Source organism: Canis lupus, chromosome 8 (genome assembly GCF_003254725.2).
Source record: "Canis lupus dingo isolate Sandy chromosome 8, ASM325472v2, whole genome shotgun sequence".
In the NCBI taxonomy this organism is placed as follows: domain Eukaryota; kingdom Metazoa; phylum Chordata; class Mammalia; order Carnivora; family Canidae; genus Canis; species Canis lupus.
The window spans coordinates 73,426,587-73,451,253 of record NC_064250.1 but is presented as its reverse complement, the minus strand read 5'-3'; the positions used below and the strand labels follow the sequence as shown (position 1 = coordinate 73,451,253).

The following is a 24,667-nucleotide window of genomic DNA, read 5'->3' as shown; positions in this document are numbered from 1 at the left end:
CATCCCTTTATCTTTTTTTAAGATTTTCTTTACTTATTCATGAGAGACAGAGACAGAATCAGGGACATAGGAAGAGGGAGAAGTAGGCTCCATGCAGGGAGCCCGATGCGGGCTGGATCCTGGGACTCCAGAACAACCTGAAACGAAGGCAGATAACCACTGAGCCACCCAAGTGTCCAGAACATCTGTTGTTTAAAAAACCCCAGTCCTAATGTGAAATGGTGCCGCCACTCTGGAAAACTGTGTGGAGGTTCCTCAAAGAGTTAAAAATAGACCTGCCCTATGACCCAGCAATTGCACTGCTGGGGATTTACCCCAAAGATACGGATGCAATGAAACACCGGAACACCTGCACCCTGATGTTTCTAGCAGCAATGTCCACAATCGCCAAACTGTGGAAGGAGCCTAGGTGTCCATCAAAAGATGGATAGATAAAGAAGATGTGATTTGTGTATAAAATGGAATATTACTCAGCCATTAGAAATGACAAATACCCACCATTTGCTTCAATGTGGATGGAACTGGAGGGTATTATGCTGAGTGAAATAAGTCAATCAGAGAAGGACAAACATTATATGTTCTCATTCATTTGGGAATATAAATAATAGTGAAAGGGAATAGAAGGGAAGGGAGAAGAAATGAGTAGGAAATATCAGAAAGGGAGACAGACCATGGAAGACTCCTAACTCTGGGAAACGAACTAGGGGTGGTGGAAGGGGAGGAGGGCGGTGGGTGGGGGTGACTGGGTGATGGGCACTGAGGGGGGCACTTGGCGGGATGAGCATTGTGTGTTATTCTGTATGTTGGCAAATTGAACACCAATAAAAAATATATTTATTATTAAAAAAATAAAAAAATAAAAAACCCCAGTCCTTGTACAATGTTACAGCAGCCAGAACAGGATACAACCCTGGTGACACATGAAACCAAGTAATGATGCTCTGGAATTTCCACAAGTTGTGTCTCTGATGACCCTGTGGGATTTGCGTGGTACCATGTCCTTACCAATTTGTGTTATACTAACTGTTGTGAGGAGTGCGCCTCACCACTGGGAATTACGTTGGTCCCCCATGACAGCAACCAAATACACATCTGTGTCAGTTACTCTCCCTCCATAGATGAGGGAGGTTTCCAATGATGAGCTCATTACTGGAAACCCTCAAACACCTACAGTAATTGTTTACCCTTTATCTATATGTTTATATGCAATCATTAAGCTAGAGGGTTTCTACGCCATCCTGGTGGCATGTCCTGGTGTTGACAGTGTCTCTCAGCTCTGCCATTCTATTGCATAGTTTACATGTGAACTCACTGGTAGTGAAGCTGTTTCAGGAAGTTAAGTCCACTCAGAAATGTGATTCTCCCTGATGGCAGGAAATAAATCTCCAGTGAGAACAACTCATTCCATATAGCAGAAGGGGAGAACATCCTCAGAACCAGAAGAGGAAACATAGGGCCCAGAAGTCTGTGCAAACAACCCTTTTCAGTTCCTAGTCATTCGCATAACCAAAACCAAATCCTGGCTTTAAATATCCATAAACCAAATTTTGTATTGTCCAACATGTGGAAGGGCTGCCTACAGTGGTCATTGTCTGGGTGTCATATTTTACATAGCTCATGCACGTGGAAAATGAAATGCATCTCCCCTTAGAACTATCTTATGTCTTAACTGTACTGAGTTATTAGACAAGACAAAGAAACTGGAAGAATACAAGAGAAATCTTCCTGCCACAACAAGGTGAAGACCTATGCAGGGAAACTAGGCAATTAAAAAATATTAATCAGGAGAGAGGAAGAAAATTATTTGTTTCCCTATGACATGATATGTTACAGGGACAATTTCTACAAACTCAATAAACTAGGAATTAAATAATGATTTCAGGGAAAATTTAGGATATAAAATACCTATCTATTGACAATAATATCACTTAAACTAGCATCAAAAATAAATATTTAGGATTAAATTTCAATAGTAGATAAGATATCATACTAAAAATGACCAATTTTGATGAAGGCTTTTTTAAAAAAATAGAAATGCAAAGATAACACCACTCAAGATGAGAAATTCATATTTTCACAGTCAAGCGCTGAAGATATAGTCAGAGGACATGCAAATAGGGCCCTCCCTCCACTGATTAAACCAGCCCAGCCTGACCCTGCAGCTGGGAGTGCAACCCCAGCCCCAGGATCCCCAGGTGGCCCCATTCAGGGATCTAGACAGAGCACAGACAACTCACCATGGCATCTGTGCTCAGCTGGGTTTTTCTTGTCGCTATTGTAAAAGGTAATTCAAGGAGAACAAGGGACCTTGAGTATGTGAGTGCAGTTGAGTGAGAGAAACAGGGGATGTGGGACAGTTTCCTGACCAAGATGTCTTGTGTCTGCAGGTGTCCAGGGTGAGGTGCAGCTGGTGGAGTCTGGGGGAGACCTGGTGAAGCCTGGGGGGTCCCTGAGACTCTCCTGTGTGGCCTCTGGATTCACCTTCAGTAACTACGAAATGTACTGGGTCCGCCAGGCTCCAGGGAAAGGGCTGGAGTGGGTCGCAAGGATTTATGAGAGTGGAAGTACCACATACTACGCAGAAGCTGTAAAGGGCCGATTCACCATCTCCAGAGACAACGCCAAGAACATGGTGTATCTGCAGATGAACAGCCTGAGAGCCGAGGACACAGTGAGGGGACCTCAGTGTGAGCCCAGACACAAACCTCCCTGTAGAAGGGGATCAGGACCACCAGGGGTTGCACACTCCTCACCACTTCTGTCCTGAAGGCTCAGGAGCAGGTGCAGATGGAGTTTCTGGGCAGGTTTCTGGGGCTTCCTCCTCATGGAGGCTGTCAGGATCTGGGGCTTCCTCCTCATGGAGCAGGTTATCTAGGGAGTCTCTCTAGACACATGATTAAGTGCCTTCTTATAAACTTTCTAATTTATAACATTTGTTTTTATATAAACTATTGTTTACATGTACTAAAGACAAATTTGCTTATACTTTTTCTCTACTGCCCCTACACATCATTTAATGACACATATCTCAGTGCATCTCATCTTCTCCTTAAGGAGTTCCACCTTTCTACCCTGTTCATTAGAGAACCCCCCTGCTCAGTGTGCAAGGTTGGTAGAAGCAGCATGAACCAAATGGACAAGAAGCTATAGAGCGATCAGGAGTAAAAAGCAAGACACAACTTCTGGAGGCATCACTGTAATGAACCAACCTACCAGCATTCATGCTAGTGATAACGTGGAAAAGCAGTGGAAACTCCCCAAGGTTGTTGTTAGGATGTGGAATCCGGAGATCACACGCACATGAACACACACACATGCACACACAGAGACACACACATGCACACACACACAAGAGTATAAATCATCATCACATTTACCATGTCTGTTGAGAGCAGGGCAGGCCTCATAGCAAGTCATAAATGCTTGGATGGAATAAGGAAGGACACTGACTCAGGGAGTGTGTTGTAGGTCAGTGGTGGGGATGGGGTCCTGCTCCAGGAGAAGCTTGTGTGGAGTCAGTGTCCCTCCTGCATCAAAGGAGGGAGAACCTGTAGGCTCTGGTTCCATGACCCATGTTTGTGGAGCAAGACAATAGGGAGGAATGGATGTCAAGGTTCTAGCAGGTACATTCAAAATATGGTGTAAGGAATCATTCCACTAAACATGTATGACAACTGGTAGAATATTAGAGAGAAGTGGTTGTTCTAAGTATGAAAATGTCTGAATTAGGAGAAAGTGAGATGAATGTTTCTTCAAAGCCTCACACAATATAAAGTGATTATACAAATGGATCAAGGATAACCCAGTGTCTCAGGTGGAAGCTGTCCTCTCCCCCAAGGTCACCAGCTGGTTCTGAAGGTCACATGTGTGCTATGTGCACAGAGAGACCAGAGCTTCTACTGGATCCATGAGGCTCCTCAGGGTGAGGAGCTGGATTGGAGGAACTTCTACCTCCAGGGAATAACTCATGGATCCTTCAGGGGCTGATGTCAGCTCACTGCGCTCCAACCATCCCCAGGTTGGAACCTAATGCCCATGTGATGGGAGGAGGAGGAGAGGCCTTAGGGGAAGACTTGAGTAAGGAGGTGCAGCCTCATGATGGGATCATTGGGAGTTCCTGTGCTTCTTGGAGTTGATGTCTTCTTCTTCCTGAGATTAGGGAACTTTTCAGCTATTAATCAAATAACTTTTATTTTCCTGCCTCTTCATCTAATGAGACTCCTATCATATGAATATTACTGTGACATCGGAATTAATTGAGTTCCTTATGGCTCCCTTTGTTGTCTTTACCTTTGTTTCCTCTTCTTTTCAGTCATTATTTTCAATAATTTATCTTGTCTAAACTGGCTCTCTCTTCTGCTTCATCAACCGCATTTTTATAACCTTCACTGGGGATTAAATATCGGTTATAGCATTTTTAATATTGTCTGACTAGATTTTACTTCGTTCATCTAGAAGAATTGGAACTTCTGGCGATCCCTGGGTGGCTCAGTGGTTTAGCGCCTGCCTTTGGCCCGAGGTGTGGTCCTAGAGTCCTAGGATTGAGTCCCGCTTTGAGCTTCCCTTGTGGAGCCTGCTTCTTCCTCTGCCTGTGTCTCTGCTTCTCTCTCTTTCTCTACCTTTCATGAATAAAAAATAAAATCTTAAAAAAAGACCTAGCCTATCTTTAAATTTAAAGATAGCATTATATGGTCTCATTCACTTGGGGAATATAAATAATAGTGAAAGGGAATATAAAGGAAGGGAGAAGAAATGTGTGAGAAATATCAAAAAGGGAGACAGAACATAAAGACTCCCAACTCTGGGAAACGAAGTAGGGGAGGTGGAAGGGGAGGAGGACAGGCGGTGGGGTGAATGGGTGACAGGCACGAAGGGGGAGCACTGGGTGTTATTCTGTATGTTGGCAAATTGAACACCAATAAAAATAAATTTATAAAATTTTTTAAAAAAATTTAAAGATAGCAAAATTAGAAGAATTAGAACTTATATTGTCTTCTCTCCTTTTTTCCAAGCCCACCTAGTATTCTTTAAATCGGTGTTTCAATTCCACTTTAGGTATGCTCAGATGGCTCACCGTATCTGCCTTTGACACAGTGTGTGATCCTGGAGCCCTGGGGTTGAGTCTTGCTTCGGGTTCCCTGCATGGAGCCTGCTTCTCCCTCTGCCTGTGTCTCTGCTTCTCTATCTCTGAGTCACTCATGAATAAATAAATAAAATCTTTAACAAAAAAATAAATTCCACTTTGGAGTATTTAATTGAATCTCTAAGCATTAAATTCCTGGACTATGAGATTGGCATGCTTTCATTTTTTTGTGGTAAATTTTTCTATCATTTCATTTTTCCTTTTTATTTTATTTCTGACAAAGTGAGTTAATTTAGGGAATAGCAGAGGAATCACAATTAGAGACATCAGAAACAATGAATACCTACTATTTGCTTTGACATGGATAAAACTGGAGGGTATTATGCTGAGTGAAGCAAGTCAATTGGAGAAGGACTATAATCATATGGTTTCACTCAAATGGGGAATATAAGAAATAGTGAAAGGGATTATAGGGAAAAAAAGAAAAATGTGTGGGAAAAATCAGAGAGGAAGACAAAACACGAGAGACTTAACTCTGGGAATTGAACAAAGGTAATGGAAAGGCAGGTGGGCCGGTGGTTGGGGTGACTGGTTGATGGGCACTGAAGTGGGCACTTGACGGGATGAGCACTTGGTGTTATACTGTATGTTGGCAAATTGAACTCCAATAAAAAATATAGAAAAAAGTTGCCACTTCTCCCGGGCTGGGCTTTCCTGTCCCAGAAGCTTTTGTCACTGGGCTTTAGCCAGGGAGGCCCTTGCAGTGCCCCTCCCACACTTGATTCTTTTTTATTTCATTTTTTTCGCCTTCCTACCTTGCTAGAAGCTAAAATCCTTCCCTCTATTATGTTCCAGTTGTTCTCTCTTTAAATCTCAGGTCAAATTTGTAGGTGTTCAGGATGGTTTGTAAGTTATCTAGGTAAGTTGGTGGGGCCAGGAGAGTTGAGGACCCCTACTCCTCCGCCTTCTTGCCCCACTTCCTCAGCTTGGCAGTTTATTTAAGCCTCCAAATTCTTCTCAGTGTTAGAAAATAGTTATGTTAAGTAGAAACAATGACTTTTTATCATCTGGAGGGAAAGACCTCAGAGGCTTGAGGACACCTGATAGATGTCAGGGACTTGATTCAAGATTCCAGCTCACCTCTGACTACAATAAATATAGCTGGAGATCTGTATCCAAGGAGCAGAAGGAGGGATGAAAGATGGGGATAAGTAGGAGACATCCTTCACCAGGAGGATCTGTGTGATCATGTGGAAGAGACTCTGATTGCATGTTGGAAAAACACAAAAGCGTGAGATGTCTACTCTGTCTCTGCAGGGGTGTTTGGAGCCAACAAGTTCTGCTGGGATCACCAGGGGACACGCACAACCACCAGGAGATCTCAGGAACCAGGAAGCTCAAGATCCAGAACAAGATGATGGTTGAGAGCTAGTCTCCTCTTCAGAGATTTCTGTGCCATGCTCTGAAAACATCGTCCAGACAGGGACAAGGTTAACATTTGTAAAATCTGTGGAAACACAGAAAAGTCCCCCACTTTTTGAAGACACCATCATAGTGCCAGTAACCAAACTCGCCAAGGTTAACCCACCAGTATCAAAATAACTGATATTGTTATGGCAATAAATGTGAGTGTCAAGGGCAGCCCGGGTGGCTCAGCGGTTTAGTGCCACCTTCAGCCCACGGTGGGATCCTGAAGACATGGGATCAAGTTCGAGTCCCATGTCAGGCTCCCTGCATAGAGCCTGCTTCGCCCTCTGCCTCTCTCTCTCTGCCTCTCTCTCTCTCTCTCTCATGAATAAATAAATAAAATCTTTTTAAAAATGTGAGTGTCGAAGTACAATGACCTTCATGACATAGATGAAGAAATGTCCTTAAAAAATAGAATCCTTTCTGTGGTCATATCTTCTGACATTAATTGCTTTAGTAATCGTTCCACTCTGTTATCTTTATGTAGAATTTCTATTCTTATGTACAGAGAGAGATCAGGTGTAAAGCCCTTAGCTTGTTGAAAACCACAGCATTTCTATCAGCTCTCTGAGTCTCTGTCAAGGCTTCTACTTGTCTCTGTGTTTCTGTGAAAGAACGATCTGGTCTACACACATCACTCAGTTGGGGCTTCTGGAAATTCAAGAAACCTTCAAATCTTATGTCCAATTCTGTCTTGGAAGTGGCTCAGGGAGCATCCAGGTGCTATGGTGGGGACCACAGGCCCAAACACTGGGGCTCACTCCAAACTGCTGTGTCCGTTTAGATCCTCACACAACCTCTCTGTGCTGCAGTGAATACTTACATACCTGTAAATGGTGCTAATTGTTTATGTATATACATTAGGTTGTGTCCATATGTGGAAATACGGAAGATGATCAATGCTAAGTATTCAGACAGCAAATCAGGTATTGAGAAAAAACAATTTACTGACAGATATCCTGTCTTCAAAACTCTTCCAGGATCCTACATAAGATCTGAGTGCCTCTTGAGGTTGCTTCCTCAAAAATTTCCTGTATACTCAGAATACATGCAAATATGGCCCTCCCTCCACTGATTAAACCTGCCCAGGACTGACCTTGCAGCTGGGAGAGAAACTCCAGCCTCAGAATCCCCAGGTGACCCCGTTCAGGGATCAGGACAGAGCACAGACAACTCACCATGGAGTCTGTGCTTGGCTGGGTTTTCCTTGTCGCTATTTTAAAAGGTAATTCATGGAGAACCAGAGACCTTGAGTATGTGAGTGGAGATGAGTGAGAGAAACAGATGATGGGGGACAGTTTTCTGACCAGGATGTCTTGTGTCTGCAGGTGTCCAGGGTGAGGAGCAACTGGTGGAGTTTGGAGGACACATGGTGAATCCTGGGGGTTCCCTGGGTCTCTCCTGTCAGGCGTCTGGATTCACCTTCAGTAGCTATGGCATGAGCTGGGTCCGCCAGGCTCAAAAGAAGGGGCTGCAGTGGGTCGGACATATTAGCTATGATGGAAGTAGCACATACTACACAGACACTGTGAGGGACAGATTCACCATCTCCAGAGACAACACCAAGAACATGCTGTATCTGCAGATGAACAGCCTGAGAGCCGAGGACACAGCCGTGTATTACTGCATGAGGAACACAGTGAGTTGACATCAGTGTGAGCCCAGACACAAACCTCCCTGTAGAAGGGGATCAGGACCACCAGGGGGTGTGCACTCCTCACCACTTCTGAGTCAAAGGCTGAAGAGCAGGTGCAGATGTAGGTTCTGGGCAGGTTTCCTGTCAGGCTCTGAGCTTGCTTTCCATGGAGCAGTTTCCTCTAGGAAACCTCTCTTGGCACAGAATTCTGTGTTTATGAATTTAGTCACTAATTTTGTAACTTTTTTGTTAAAAAATCCTTCTATGCATAAAAGATAAATTTGATTAGATTTGATAACTGTCCCAAAAATATCAGTAATTAGAAATCTCTGTGTATATCAAATTATCCTTATAAGCCTCACAGCTATGTGCACTGTGGATGACAGAACCACCGAGATCCTTATACAGGTTGGTAGAAGCAGCGTAAACTGCTTGCTGGACTTGAAGGAACAGAGTCATCAACAGTCTAAAACAAGAAAGTAAAAATCCCTGGAGGGGTCACTGTCTTAAACCATCTTCCCAGGATCAATGTTATTGACTACCTGGGAAAGCAGAGGAACCCCCATCTGCACATGGTGTGAATGTGGATTCTGAAGATAACACAAATGCACACACAGAGACACACATACACACACGGGAGAGTATTAAACCTTTATCACCCTCACCATCATCAGTTGAGAGTAGGCCAGGCCTCTCAGCAAGCCATAGATGCTTGGATGGAGGCAGGCAAGGACACAGGATCAAGGTGTGTGCTGTGAGTCAGTGGTGGGAATGGGGTCCCTCACCGTGAGGGTCTGGTGTGGAGTTAGTGTCTCCCATGCAACAAAGGAGGGTGAACCTTTGGGTTCTTGTTTTATTTCCCATGGTTGTAGAACAGGAAATGAGGGATGCATGAATGTCAAAAATTTAGCACGTAGATTCAAAGATATGGTGTAAGGAATAATTCGACTAAATAAGTATGAAAAGTGGAAGAACAAAACAAGAAATATCCATTCTAAGTAGAAAAAGGTCTGAATCATGGATAATGAGAATGATCCATGGAAGCAGCAGAAAATTTAAAATGATAGTAGAAATAAAGCAAGGTTTTACCAAGAGTCTCAGGTAGAAACAGTCCTCTACCCAAGGTCACCAGCTGGTTCTGAAGGTCGTGTGTGCACTGCGTATACTCAGATAACAAAAGATTCTAATGGATCCATGGGGATCCTCAGGGTGAGGAGCTGGATTGGAGGACCTTCCACCTGCAGGGAATAACTCATTGATCCTTCAGGTGCTGATATCAGCTCACTGAATAGCTTCTGCTTCTGTTTACTCTCTTATCATCTACTGGGACTCCATTAATACAAATGTTGTTATGATTTCATAAGTCACTGAGTTCCCTACGTCTACTTTTGTTGTCTTTACCTTTGTTTTCTCTTGTTTTCAGTTGGTATTTTCTATAATTTCATACTATCTATACTACATCATTGCTCTGCTTCATCCTACTTCCATTGTATGGCATCCACGTGGGATAGTGTCTTGGTTATAGAAATTTTAACTTGGCCTGATTTGAGTTTATTCATTTATCTCTGCATTAAGCAAAAATCTCTCTATTGTCTTCTATCCAATTTCCAAGTTCTTCTAGTATTATTCAATCATTGCTTTAAATCCTGTTTATATACATATCTTACAGATATGTAAATCTAAAATCCTGGTTTGAGACATTTTCATCCTGTATAATCTGCTGGGATCGATTTATTTCATTATTTACCTTTTTATGATAAATTCTTAAAAAAGGAAGATCCTTGGTTCTCTTTAGTCTTCCACTTGAAAGAATGTGGACTACAAAATAAATTTTAAAATAAAATAAAAATAAAAAACTAAAAGTATTTATGAAAATTAGGGAGGAAAATTAAGAACAAATTAATAATGATAAATAAAGAAGGATTTATTGGAATATAAATATAAAATAGGAATAAATAATGAAGAATGAAAGTAGAAAGGAAGCTAAGAACTAACTCCCCTATAACTGACACCTCACAACACTCTCTGATGACCAGACTTGCTGACCTGGAACTGCTGGTGCTGATCCCCTGAGGAGGGGCTGCCGTGCTTACTCTCAGAAGTCCTGCCTTAGTGGGCATCCTCTTCTACTGGGTAGGGGGCAGGGCTCAGAGTGAGCAGCTCTGGGCTCCAATGGATGGCCCTCTTCTGCTCCCTGATGCACTGAATGGGGGGTTGAAAATGGTCCCCTCTCTCTAGCCTGGGGTAGAATATTCGTAACCCCCACTCTTCAGAGAGCCCTCACATGAGAGCCATCAACCCTTCTGTGTTCAGCTTCCATCTGAACCCCATGTTCACCCTGCCTGTGTCTGAGCTGGTTTATCTCAGGCACATGAATGAGTCTCCTTATATCAACATGAGGGACTCCTGTCGTGTGAACCTGGGCTGGTCCTCCGAGGGAGGGTCTCACAGTCTTTAAATTCTGCTGGGATAGAGGTAACAGGATCACACCTCCATTCCATTTCTGACAAAACAGAGAACAGTGAGACAGGCAAGGTGGCAGCACAGTAGGGGTCATCACTTCATTTCACCCCATTAATTTAGCTAGATAACTGTCAAACCACCTGGAACACCTATGAATTCAACCACAGATGTCAGGAATAAATGAATGGATGTCTACAAATAAAATGTGACCGCTTTTCCGCAGTAGGAATATACAAAGAGAAATGGAGGAGATATGTGGAGAGACAAATGGTGACATAAGAGCCTTCATAAGCATATTACAGGAAAGTCATACAGTCTGGACCTCAAAATCTGGATCTTTAGAAATATGCTTCTGTGAGTGCAGTCCCTCCCTGAAAGCTGTTCTTGAGTGAAGCAGGCAATATCACAGATGGGACAGTGGGGCTGAATCTTTCTGGAGGCACAGAAAGATCAGGCTGTCAGAATCACAAGAGCTTCCACACATTGGAACAGGGAAATGAGTTTATGTAACAAGCCTGGGAGGAGGTTCAGCTTGTTTGAACTAAACAGTGAACCAAGGCCTGATTGGGTGACAGCTCTCCATGTTAGATCCCTGCAGAGGTTGGGAATGCAACAACCCTCCACCTTCCTCTGGGAGAGGCAGAGAAGTGGTACACTAGACTGGATGAGTACTCTCCATGCCAGGGCCCTACAACAGTGGGAAAAGAGGCCACCCTATGCTTCCTCCAGGATGTGGGGAGCAGATGCATGAATGACCAGGTGAAAGGTCTCCTTGCCAGGGCTCTACATTGTTCACAAATGAACCTCATTCCTTATGAACCCAGGAGGACCTGAGTGGGCAGGCCCGATAGGAGTCTATAGAGTTTGGCACACACTGCGATGCCTTATCTGCAGGGCTGGAGATTGGAGCACAATCATTTTTATTTTCTTCCTCTAAGGAGGCAAGGAAATCCTTCAAGGAACAAAAGCTTCACACAGCAAATGCCTGACACTGAACCACGCCCCCCTGACATTGAGTGGGGCAATTCCACCCAAGCACAGGCACCTGAGAGCCTGTGTAGCATGGCCCTCCCACAGGAGACAAGCTGGAAGAATACTTTGTATTTTGCTTGGGTTGTTGTAGATATTTTTCAATCTGCTCACTCATATAGCCATTAAGCACTGGACAAAATGATTAGAAAGAGGAATCCACAACATATGCAAGAACTAGAGAAAATCTTCTCTATCACAGATCTAATATATACAGTTATAAATGAAATATAAGAGATGAAGTACACAACTATAATTATGAATTACTATTCGTGCTTGAAAAAAACATAAAATACATGAGAGTTTCTTAGTGTAGGAATCAAATTTCATCAGGCTGAAATTCAATGTGCTCTAAGATGCAGTCTAAACTGAATGCTGTAACAGCCAATGTAAATGAGGAAGAATAGACAGTAAATGACATATAAGAGAAGGTGATGGAAAGGAAGAAAGATGAGATAAAGGCATTAAAACAAGTGAGAGCCACAAACAGATACTCGGAGAAGTAACCAATAGTTTGAAAAAATACCATCTGATATATTGGGTATTCTGAGCAAACCAAGAGAGACAGAGGACCAGAAGGAATGTTTGAACAAATCACAACTGAGAACATCCATAATCTGTGGAAGGAAACAGGTGGTCATATGTGGAAAATGCAAAGGAGCCCTCCAAAAATCAATAAAATTATTGATTTTATAAGTATTGATTTTATAAGTACAACTACTTATACTAGGGAAGATGCAATTTTCAGAAATAAGGAGAAAATCATAGAAGCAGCTCAAGAAAAGAGATTCCTCACATGCAGAGAGAGAGAAATATTAGACAAACAGCAGGGCTAAACATAGAGACCTGGTAGGTCAGAAAGGCTGGAATGATAAATTCAGGGGAGAAAATGTGAAATGCATGAATCCATTTGTCTAGCTAGGTTGTAATTCCTAATTGAAGGAGAGATAAAGTGCTTTAAGGACAGAAAGACATTAAAAGATTCTGTGACCACCAAGACCACCTTCCAATAAATATGAAGAGGGATTCAGTAAGCTAAGAGGGATCCCAAAGGTACACAAAAATTCTGCTGGAACGGGGATTGTATTTTATTTTATATTTTCTGGAACGGGGATTTTTTTTTAATTTTTATTTTTTATTTATGATAGGCACACAGTGAGAGAGAGAGGCAGAGACACAGGCAGAGGGATAAGCAGGCTCCATGCACCGGGAGCCCAACGAGGGATTCGATCCCGGGTCTCCAGGATCGCGCCCTGGGCCAAAGGCAGGCGCTAAACCGCTGCGCCACCCAGGGATCCCTGGAACGGGGATTTTAAAGGTAATACAATAGCAGTAAATTCATACTCTTCAATAGTTACTCTGAGCATGAATTGAATAAATGATCCAGTCAAAAGTCATAGGATATCAGGTGGGATAAAAAGTAATACCCATTCATTTGGGTCTACAGGAGACTCATCTTAGACCAAAAGACACATTCAGATTCAAAATGAGGGGGTGGATAAAGATTTATCATGCAAATGGACATAAATAGAGAGCTGGGGTAAATATCTTCATATCAGATAAATTAGATTTGTTTTTCTTTTTTAATTTTTTTAATTTTTATTTATTTATGATAGTCACAGAGAGAGAGAGAGAGGCAGAGACACAGGCAGAGGGAGAAGCAGGCTCCATGCACCGGGAGCCCGACGTGGGACTCAATCCCGGGTCTCCAGGATCGCGCCCTGGGCCAAAGGCAGGCGTCAAACTGCTGCGCCACCCAGGGATCCCCCAGATAATTTAGATTTGAAACCAAATATTGGGACAGCTCTGGTGGCTAAGCAGTTTATGATGCCTTTTGCCCAGGGCCTGATCCTGGAGACATGGGATCAAGTCTCATGTCATGCTCCATGAATGGGGCCTGCTTCTCCATCTGCCTCTCTCTCTGTCTCTGTCTATGTCTCTCTCTCTCTTTGTCTCTCTCTCTCATGAATAAATAAAAAATCTTTTTAAAAAATTAGAAAAACATCTCAAATACACAAGCTAACCTTAAACCTAAAAGAATTGGAGAAAGGGACTCCTGGGGGGATCAGTGGTCAACCACCTGCCTTCAGCCCTGGGTATATGATTCTGGAGTCCAAGGATCAAGTAACACATCAGGCCCCCTCTCTCTGTGTCTCTCATGAATAAGTAAATAAGTACTTTTTAAAAAGAAGAATTGGAGAAAGATCAGCAAATAAAACCTAAACCAAACAGGAGACAGAAATAATAAGTTTTAGAGCAGAAATCAAAGAAAAGGAATCCAGAACAGTAGAAAAATCAAGGGAGCTAGAAGCTATATCCCAAAGATTTTGAAATGTTGTATCTTCTTTCTCATTAGTTTCCATGAATCTTTTTAATTCTTCTCTAATTTCCTTTTTGACCCTTTCATCTTTTAGCAGGATGCTCTTTAATCTTCATATGTTTGAGTTTCTTCCAAATTTCTTCTTGTGCTTGAGTTGAAGTTCCAAAGCATTGTGTTCTGAAAATATGCAGGGGACAATCCCAATCTTTTGGTATCACTTAAGACCTGATTTATGAGCCATTATGTGGTCTATTCTGGAAGAAGTTCCATGTGCACTAGAGAAGAATGTGTATTCAGTTGCGTTTGGATGTAAACTTCTGAAAATATCTGTGAAATCCATCTGGTTGAGTGTATCATTTAAAGCTCTTGTTCTTTAGAGATGTTGTGCTTAGAATATCTCTCAATTACAGAAAGCACTGTGTTGAAGTTTCCCAGTATATGTGTATTATAACAAGTATGTCATAACTTTCGTTATTAATTGATAAACTTGCAGGCTCCCACATAAGGGGCATAAATATTCATGATTGTTAGATCCTCCTGTTGGATAGATCCTTTAAGTATGATATAGTTTCCCTCGTCATCTCTTACTACAGTCTGTGGGATAAACTTTAATTTATCTGATATGAGAATGGCTACCCCTGCTTTCTTTTGAGGACCTTTTGAATGGTAAATGGTTCTCTAATCTTTTATTTTCAGGCCATAGGTGTCCTTCTGTCTAAAATGAGTCTTTTATATACAGCAAATAGATGGGTCTTGCTTTTTGTTATCCAGTCTGAAACCCTCCGCTTTCCGATGGGATCATTAAGCTCATTCACATTCACAGTTACTATTGAAAGATATGAATTTAGGGTCAACATATTATCTATTCAGTCCCTGTTTTGTGGATTGTTTCCTTGGACTTCCTCTTTCTTTTACAGAGTCCCCCTTAACATTTCTTGCAGAGCTGGTTTGGTGGTCACATATTCTTTCAGTTTCTGCCTATCTTGGAAACTCTTTATCTCTCCTTCTATTCTGAATGAGAGCCTTGCTGGATAAAGTATTCTTGGCTGCATGCTCTTCTCATTTAGGACCCTGAATATATCCTGCCAGCCCTTTCTGGCCTGCCAGCTCTCTGTGGAGAGGTCTGCTGCCAATCTAATATTTCTCCCCATATAAGTTACGGATCTCTCATCTCTTGTTGCTTTAAGGATTTTCTCTTTATCTTTGCAACTTCCAAGTTTCACTATTAAATGTTGAGGTGTTGAACGCTTTTTATTGATTTTAGGGGCGACCTCTATATCTCCTGGATATGAATGATTGTTTCCCTCCCCAAATTAGGGAATTTTTCAGCCATGATTTGTTCAAATATGCTTTCTCGTCCTTTCTCCCTCTCAGCACCCTCTGGAACCCCAATTAAACATAGATTTTTCTTTTTGGGGTCGTCATTTACTTCCCTTAACCTTTCCTCATGGTCTCTTAATTGTTTTTCTCTTTTTTCCTCAGCTACCTTCCTTGCCATTAACTTGTCTTCTATGTCACTCACTTGTTCTTCTAACTCAGTAATCCTCATTGTTAGGACCTCCAGTTTGAATTGTATGTCATTTAATTGATTTTTAATTTCGGTCTGATTAGTTCTAAATTATGCAGTCATGAAGTCTCTTCAATCCTTTATGCTTTTTTCTAGAGCCACCAGTAGCTTTCTAATTGTGCTTCTGAGTTGGCTTTCTGACATTGCATTGTAATCCAAATTCTGTAACTCTGTGGCAGAGAGTAATGTTTCTGATTCTTTCTTTTGTAGTGAGTTCTTCCTTCTAGTCATTTTCCTTAGTGCAGAGTGGCTTTATGAGTGGGATGAGTCAAGTATATCAACCAAGACCTAAGTAAATTTCACCCTAGATTATTCTGACGAGGTCAGAGACCAGAAATTGAAAAGAAAGTTCAGAATGAAATTAAACAAAAGGACCACTAAAGTGAAAAACAAATTTTAAAACAAAGTGGTAAAAAATAAAAGGCCAGGAATCCTAAAGAAGAGTAGAAAAAAAGAAAAAAAAAGGAGAATAATAAAAAGGGGGAGGAGGACTGGGAGATGGTGGTGGTGAAGAAGTTGTAGTGGAGGGAGAATGTAGTCAATCTGAGGGGTTCTATAGGATGATCCCCTTGTTTCTGTGTATATTAATTTCTGTATATCAGTAGATGCTCAGTCCCAAATTTATGTAAACCAGAAATACTTGTAGAAGGCCCCAACACTGACCACCAAAACATAAATAAGATAAAAGAGGGGGGTAGAATGGAAATGAGGAATCTCACAAAATGCCCCAGCATGGTATTCCACTTGGTTCTGGGTGCATATTGGTCCTGTTTTAGAAGGCATTATCTTCGGCCATTTTAAAACAAAATGAGGCAGGGAAAACACACACACACACACACACACACACACACACACACAAAAACGTATCTTGTATATCTCCCAAAATTAAGTCAAGTATGCTTAAGGGAATCTAGCATTGGAAAATATATCTCTGACCTGTAATTGTAGAAATATGAAAGTCAAAAAGGAAGAATCTTAAAAATGAAGGGGTGGTAAAATATTGCAGTTAAGGTGGAAAAAAAAAAATTGGAAATGTCCACTCTGATATTAAAACAAGTTTTACTGGGAAAAAGAAGAGAAAAAAAGGAGGGGTATCCTCTGTTTCTCTATACTGTAAACGTTCGACTTCCTTGGAGCTTTCCAGTGCTGCCTATAAGAATTTGCTCTTCCGCTGTCCTTCCAGCTGGTCTTCTGGGGGATGGACCTGTTGTGCTGTGTCCCAAGTGTGCGCACCTGAGTTATCTGCCCCACCCCCTGCCAGGTGCAGGGCTCAGTGAAAGCTGTTTATCCTGTGAGTCCCCTGTTCTATGGTGGCCCTGGTCCGTCCCAGGGACAGATGACACAAGGAGGAAAACAACACTAGTGGCAGTCAGCTCTCCAGCTCTGGAGTCAGCTCCTGCAGTAAGTACCGCAGTCTCCTAGTTCACACTGGCCTGGATGCTCCCAGGGCTGAGGAGGCACTGATCTGCACAGTTTGGGGGCACCTGGTGCAGGAGAGTCCTTGTTGTCCTGTGCCCTCCCTGCCTCTGCGAGTCCTAGGGAAAGTGCAGGATCCAGGGCTGTGGTCCTCAGCCCCCTGGGATCAGGGGCCTAAACTGCAGGAATCCAGCACCCAGGTGAGGCTCCCAAAGGCAGCCATGTGCAGAACCCCCCATCCAGAGTCCCCGCCTGAGCTTGTCCAGAGACCCCACTTGGTCTGCACTCCAGCCCTATGTGGATCGTGGCCCCACAGTTGTGGCGCACTCTCCCCAGGGTGCACTGCCTCTGTTAGTGACTCCAGGAGACTGGAGGCTACACTGCCCCTCCTGCAGTTCTTCTCGATTTCTCTGCTTAGCACTTTTCTGCCTGGGAAGAATCCAGTGCAGATTTTTAAAGTTCCTGGTTCTCCTGGCCTGGGGTTTCCTGTCCTGGAGGATTTCATCGCCTGGCCTTATCCAGGATCCTCATAGGGGTCCTTCCCCCACTTGACTCTTTTATTTTTTTCCACCTTCCTACCTTGTTAGCAGCACAAACTCTTCTCTCTGTAGTGTGCCAGGTATTCTAACTTTAAATCTCAGGTAGAATTCATAGGTTTTCAAGATGATTTGAAAGTTATTTAGGTAAGTTGGTGGGGACAGGTGACTTGGGGACCCTACTGCTGCGTCATCTTGCCCTGCCACCCTCTGCTGCTTATAATACTTTGTGATAGCTTGAGAAAGTCTCTTCACAGCCCCATCCCCATAGGTATACCTTCACAACAAAACACCCCACACATCCTACATTCCAAAAGGTGGACGATTCTCTACTTGCAGACAAGCAGGTTTTCTTCTCTCAGTCTTACAATTGATTTTGTAGGGGCTCAGAATGATTTGATAAAAACCCAGATGTGTGCAGGGAGGAGACAAGCTCATCGCCCCTACATGTCTGCCATGTTAAATCCTTCTTTTCACATTTGTTTGACAGCAAAGATGGTCTGAAGTAATAGAAGGAGAGAATATGTATGACAGCTACAATCCTCATTTCTGTAACAGAAAAGAATAAAAACTGTTAATTGACCTTCCTTCTTCGTCTACCAACTACATATACTCTTTGATTTCAGCAACCCTTCAGCTCCTCAGAGCTCATTACCTGGCCGAATGACCAACACCTTAATCCTGAAGGGTGTCTCCTTGGTCTCCTCTTTACCATTATTGCTACCTAGTTAGTGCTGTAATTCTTTCTTCGCAAGGATATTACACTCATCTATAAAGCCAGCTGCTTCAGGGATATGGATACCATGATACTCTACTGAGCTCCAACATAAAGTAGTGCTTGATTATCTGCAGAACAATCTGTGAAGGAGGCTTATGCTTTTTCTTTCAAATAATTGTACGAATCTCACCATGAGAATATGGGCAGGGTGGAGAGAGAAGGTAGTGGAGCAGGACTGGAGTCCATGAATATTTGGAAGTACTTAGAAGTGACATTCTGTGTCCTGAGGATCGCTTCAGAACACATCACTTCTTCCATTTGGTGATAGAGAGGCACTGTGCATGCCCCAATTTAGGGCTTAGGCATTCAGATATCATGCACTTGGAGGTGGGACAAGATGGCAGAAAAGTAGGGTCCCCAACTCACCTGTCCCCACCGAATTACCCAGATAACTTTCAAATCATCCTGAAAACCTACAAAATAACCTGATATTTAAAGAGAGAACAGGGACCCCTGGGTGGCACAGTGGTTTGGCGCCTGCCTTTGGCCCAGGGCGCGATCCTGGAGACTTGGGATCGAATCCCACGTCGGGCTCCCGGTGCATGGAGCCTGCTTCTCCCTCTGCCTATGTCTCTGCCTCTCTCTCTCTCTCTCTCTCTGTGTGACTATCATAAATAAATAAAAAAATTAAAGAGAGAACAGCTGGAATGATACAGTGGGAAGAGTTCACGCTACTATCAAGTACAACTTGTTTCTGCACTGAGCAAATGACTAGAAGGAAAAACTCACCACAAAAGAAACAGAAACAATACTCTCTCCCACAGAGTTACAAAATTTGGATTACAATTCAATGTCAGAAAGCCAATTCAGAAGCACAATTAGAAAGCTACTGGTGGCTCTAGAAAATACTGTAAAGGATTCAACAGACTTCATGACTGCAGAATTTAAAACTAATCAGATCGAAATTGAAAATCAATTAAATGGGAAGAGGGGCAAGATGGCAGAAGAGTAGTGTCCCCAAATCACCTGTCCCCACCAAATTACCTAGATAAGCTTCAAGTCATCCTGAAAGTCTACAAATTAGGCCTGAGATTTAAAGAGAGAACAGCTAGAATGCTACAGTGAGAAGAGTTCACGCTTCTATCAAGGTAAGAAGGCAGGAGAAAAAAGAATTAAAGAAACAAAAAGCATCCAAAGGGGAGGGCCCCGCGAGAAGCCGGGCTAAGGCCGGGGCCAATGTCCCCAGGACAGGAAAGCTCCCTCCCAGAGAAGCAGGAGCTACACAAATCTTCCCGGGTGGAAAGGCACTTGCAGGAAGATAGAGCAGGACCCCAGGAGAGCGGGGATGCCCTCGGGCTTCCTCGGACACTAACAGACACCTGCGCCCCAGGAGAGTGCGCCGAGCTCCCTAAAGGCTGCAGCGCACACGGCTGGACCTGGGAGCAGCTCGGAGGGGCTCTGGCAGCAGCTCCACAGAGGGGGCTTCCCGGCTGGAGCACGAATCCAACAGCGCAGGCCCGGGAGCACAGGGCGCCGGGGACACAGCCCAGGATCCGGCTTCCCCCCAGTGACAGGCAGAGGCCAGGAGGGCCCAGGACAGCAAGGATGCTCCTGACTCGAGCTGAGCAGATCAGCAGTCACACCCCCAGAGCATCCAGGCCTCTGCAGATGGAGAGCTCTGTAGCTACTGAGGGAGCTGAATCCAGGGCTCCAGAGTTGGCCCCGCCACTGCGGTTGTTCCTCCTGGGGCCTCAAGGGGTAGACAATCCCCACTGATCCCTGCACCAGGCAGGGGGCTGAGCAGCTCCCTCAAGTGCTAACACCTGAAAATCAGCACAACAGGCCCCTCCCCCAGAAGACCAGCTAGACGGACAAGTTCCAGGGGAAGTCAAGGAACTTAAAGTATATAGAATCAGAAGATACTCCCACATGTTTTTTTCCTTTTTTTATTGCTTTTTTGTTTCCCCACCCTTTTTTCCCTTTCTTTTTCTTCTCTTTTTTCTTTTTATCTTCCTTTTTTCTTTTTTATTTTTCTCTTTTCTTTCCTTCTTTCTCTCTTTTTCTCCTTTTCCCGATGCAACTTCTTTTTGGCCACTCTACACTGAGCAAAATGACTAGAAGGAAAACCTCACCTAAAAAGAAAGAATCAGAAACAGTCCTCCCTCCCACAGAGTTACAAAATCTGGATTACAATTCAATATCAGAAAGCCAATTCAGAATACTATTATAAAGCTACTGGTGGCTCTAGAAAAAAGCATGAAGAACTCAAGAGACTTCATGACTGCAGAATTTAGATCTAATCAGGCAGAAATTAAAAATCAATTGAATGACATGCAATCCGAACTAGAAGTCCTAACAACAAGGGTTAACAAGGTGGAAGAACGAGTGAGTGACATAAAAGACAAGTGGATGGCAAAGAGGGAAACTGAGGGAAAAAGAGACAAACAATTAAAAGACCATGAGGATAGATTAAGGGAAATAAATGAAAGCCTGAGGAAGAAAAACCTACATTTAATTGGAGTTCCCGATGGCGCCAAAAGGAACAAAGGGCCAGAATATGTATTTGAAAAAATCATAGCTGAAAACTTTACTAATCTGGGAAGGGACACAGGAATTCAGATCCAGGAAAAAGAGAGATCCCCCCTAAAATCAATAAAAACCGTTCAACAACTTGACACTTAATAGTTAAGGTTGCAAATTCCAAATATAAAGAGAACTGGGGGGTATTATGCTGAGTGAAGTAAGTCAATCGGAGAAGGACAAACAGTGTATGTTGTCATTCATTTGGAGAATATAAATAATAGTGAAAGGGAATATAAGGGAAGGGAGAAGAAATGTGTGAGAAATATCAGAAAGGGATACAGAACATAAAGACTCCTAACTCTGGGAAACGAACTAGGGGTGATGGAAGGGGAGGAGGGCGGGGGGTGGGAGTGAATGCGTGACGGGCACTGAAGGGGGCACTTGACGGGATGAGCACTGGGTGTTATTCTGTATGTTGTTAAACTGAACACCAATAAAAATTAAATTTATTATTAAAAAAAAAGAAAAGACCCCAAATAGCCAGGGGAATTTTAAAAAAGAAAACCATAGCTGGGGGCATCACAATGCCAGATTTCAGATTGTACTACAAAGCTACTGTCATCAAGACAGTCTGCTACTGGCACAAAAACAGACACATAGATCAATGGAACAGAATAGAGAACCCAGAAGTGGACGCACAACTTTATGGTCAACTAATATTCAATATAGGAGGAAAGACTATCCATTGGAAGCAAGACAGTCTCCTCAATAATTGGTGCTGGGAAAATTGGACATCCACATGCAGAAGAATGAAACTAGACCACTCTCTTTCACCATACACAAAGATAAACTCAAAATGGATGAAAGATCTAAATGTGAGACAAGGGATACCTGGGTGGCACAGCAGTTTAGCGCCAGCCTTTGGCCAGGGCATGATTCTGGAGACCCGCGATCGAATCCCACGTTGGGCTCCCAGTGCATGGAGCCTGCTTCTCCTTCTGCCTTTGTCTCTGCACCCCCCTCAGTGTGTGTGTGTGTGTGACTATCATAAATAAAAAAATAATTGTGAGACAAGATTCCATCAAAATCCTAGAGGTGAAAACAGGCAACACCCTGTTTGAACTCGGCCCCAGTTACTTCTTGCAAGATACATCCACGAAGGCCAAAGAAACAAAAGCAATAATGAACTATTGGGACTTCATCAAGATAAGAAGCTTTTGCACAGCAAAGGATGCAGTCAACAGAACTGACAACCTACAGAATGGGAGAAGATATTTGCAAATGACATATCAGATAAAGGGCTAGGTTTCAAGATCTATAAAGAAGTTCTTTTTTTTTAATTTTTTTTTTAATTTTTATTTATTTATGATAGTCACAGAGAGAGAGAGAGAGAGGCAGAGACACAGGCAGAGGGAGAAGCAGGCTCCATGCACTGGGAGCCTGACGTGGGATTCGATCCCGGGTCTCCAGGATCGTGCCCTGGGCCAAAGGCAGGCGTTAAACCACTGCGCCACCCAGGGATCCCTATAAAGAAGTTCTTAAACTCAACAGCAAAGAAACAAACAATCCAATCATGAAATGGGCAAAAGACATGAAGAGAAATCTCACAGAGGATGACATAGACATGGCCAACCCGTACATGAGAAAATGCTCTGCATCACTTGCCATCAGGGAAATACAAATCAAAACCACAATGAGATACAACCTCACACCAGTGAGAATGGGGAACATTAACAAGGCAGGAAACCACAAATGTTGGAGAGGATGCGGAGAAAAGGGAGCCCTCTAATACTCTTGGTGGGAATGTGAAATGGTGCAGCCACTCTGGAAAACTGTGTGGAGGTTCCTCAAAGAGTTCAAAATAGATCTGCCCTACTACCCAGCAATTGCACTGTTGGGGATTTACTCCAAAGATACAGATGCAATGAAAAGCCGGGATACCTGCACCCCAATGTTTTTAGCAGCAATGTCCACAATAGCCAAACTGTGGAAGGAGCCTGGGTGTCCATTGAAAGATGAGTGGATAAAAAAGATGTGGTTTATGTATACAATGGAATATTACTCAGCCATTAGAAATGACAAATAGCCACCAATTGCTTCAATGTGGAGGCACTAGAGGGTATTATGCTGAGTGAAATAAGTCAATCAGAGAAGGACATACATCATATGGTCTCATTCATTTGGGGAATATAAATAATAGTGAAAGGGAATAGGAGGGAAGAGAGAAGAAATGTGTAGGAAATATCAGAAAGGAAGAACATGAAGACTCCTAACTCTGGGAAATGAACTAGAGGTGCTGGAAGTGGATGAGGGCGGGGGTGGGGGTGAATGGCTGACGGGCACTGAGGTGTACACTTGACGGGATGAGCACAGGATGTTATTCTGTATGTTGGCAAATTGAACACCAATAAAAAATAAATTTATTATTAAAAAAAACTGGAAGAAATAACTGATGAGCTCAGGAAAATCAGGATCTAAAATCAGCAAATAGTTTATCCCAAATAACAACAAATTACCTATACAAAATTAACAAAGTAATCTGCTTTACGCTGGTATCAAAAATAAATTTTTAGTATTAAAATTTACTAAGGGGATAAAATATTCTATGGAAAATGACCTATATTGGTGAAACCCTTTTGAATATGCACCCCAAATGCAAAGATAACTCTGTTTATACATTAAATCTTCATATAGTCATAATGCCATCTACACAAATTGCTATAGAATTGTGGTGCAACACATGTGCTGACTTTTAAAGACTCTAATGTAAGTCTAGAGTTGGTTATATAGTCAAAGGACATGCAAATAGAGTCTTCTCTTTGCTGATTAAACCAGCCCAACCCCGACCCTGCAACTGGGAGTGGAGCCACAGCCCCAAGATCCCCAGGTGAGGCCATTCAAGGATCAGGACAGAACTCAGAGGTCATCATGGAGTCTGTGCTTGGCCTGGTTTTCCTTGTCGCTATTTTAAAAGGTAATTCATGGAGAACAAGAGACCTTGAGTTTGTGAGTGGAGGTGAGTGAGAGAAACAGGGGATGTAGGATCGTTTCCTTACCAGGATGTCTTGTGTCTGCAGGTGTCCAGGGTGAGGTGCAGCTGGTGGAGTCTGGGGGAGACCTGGTGAAGCCTGGGGGGTCCCTGAGACTCTCCTGTGTAGCCTCTGGATTCACCTTCAGTAGCTCTGACATGAGCTGGATCCGCCAGGCTCCAGAAAAGGGGCTTCAGTGGGTCGCATACATTAGCAATGATGGAAGTAGCACAAGCTATGCAGACGCTGTGAAGGGCCGATTCACCATCTCCAGAGACAACGCCAAGAACACGCTGTATCTGCAGATGAGCAGCCTCAGAGCCGAGGACACGGCCGTGTATTACTGTGCAGACACAGTGAGGTGACCTCTGTGTGAGCCCAGACACAAACCTCCCTGTAGAAGGGGATCGGGACCACCAGGGGGTGCACACTCCTCACCACTTCTGTCTTGAAGGCCTAGGAGTAGGTGCAGATGGAGGTTCTGGGCAGGTTTACTGTCAGGGCCTGGGCTTCCTCTCCAAGGTGTAGTTTCCCTGAGAGAGCCTCTCTAGGTACAGGATATTTTTACCTATTCAGTCTCTAACTTACAATCTTTCTTGTCATAGAAAGAGAAATATAGTAATGTCCACAAATGGCAGTTTCTGATTTGGAAACTTTGTTGGATTTAGTCAACAACTCTTCTTATATGCACAAGGACATATTTGCTTAAACTTTCCCTAAATATCAGTTTATTACCCATTTCTCCATGTACTACAACTTCTCCTTTTTAAGAATCTAAGCTGCATACATGGTACATGAAGTAACCACTCAGCTCAGTGTGCAAGGTTTTTAGAAACCGCATAAACTACATGCTGGTCATGACACTACAAGGGGGTCAAAA

General features: G+C 43.1%; 1 gene segment (V, D, J or C); it reads left to right on the top strand.

Annotated features, from left to right (window-relative positions):
* Positions 1 to 2,121: 2,121 nt before the first annotated feature.
* LOC112657605 (immunoglobulin heavy variable 3-74-like) lies at positions 2,122 to 24,419 on the top strand. The segment is given in 2 exon segments: positions 2,122 to 2,284; positions 23,836 to 24,419. Coding segments are annotated over 2 exon segments (363 nt in total).
* Positions 24,420 to 24,667: the final 248 nt, after the last annotated feature.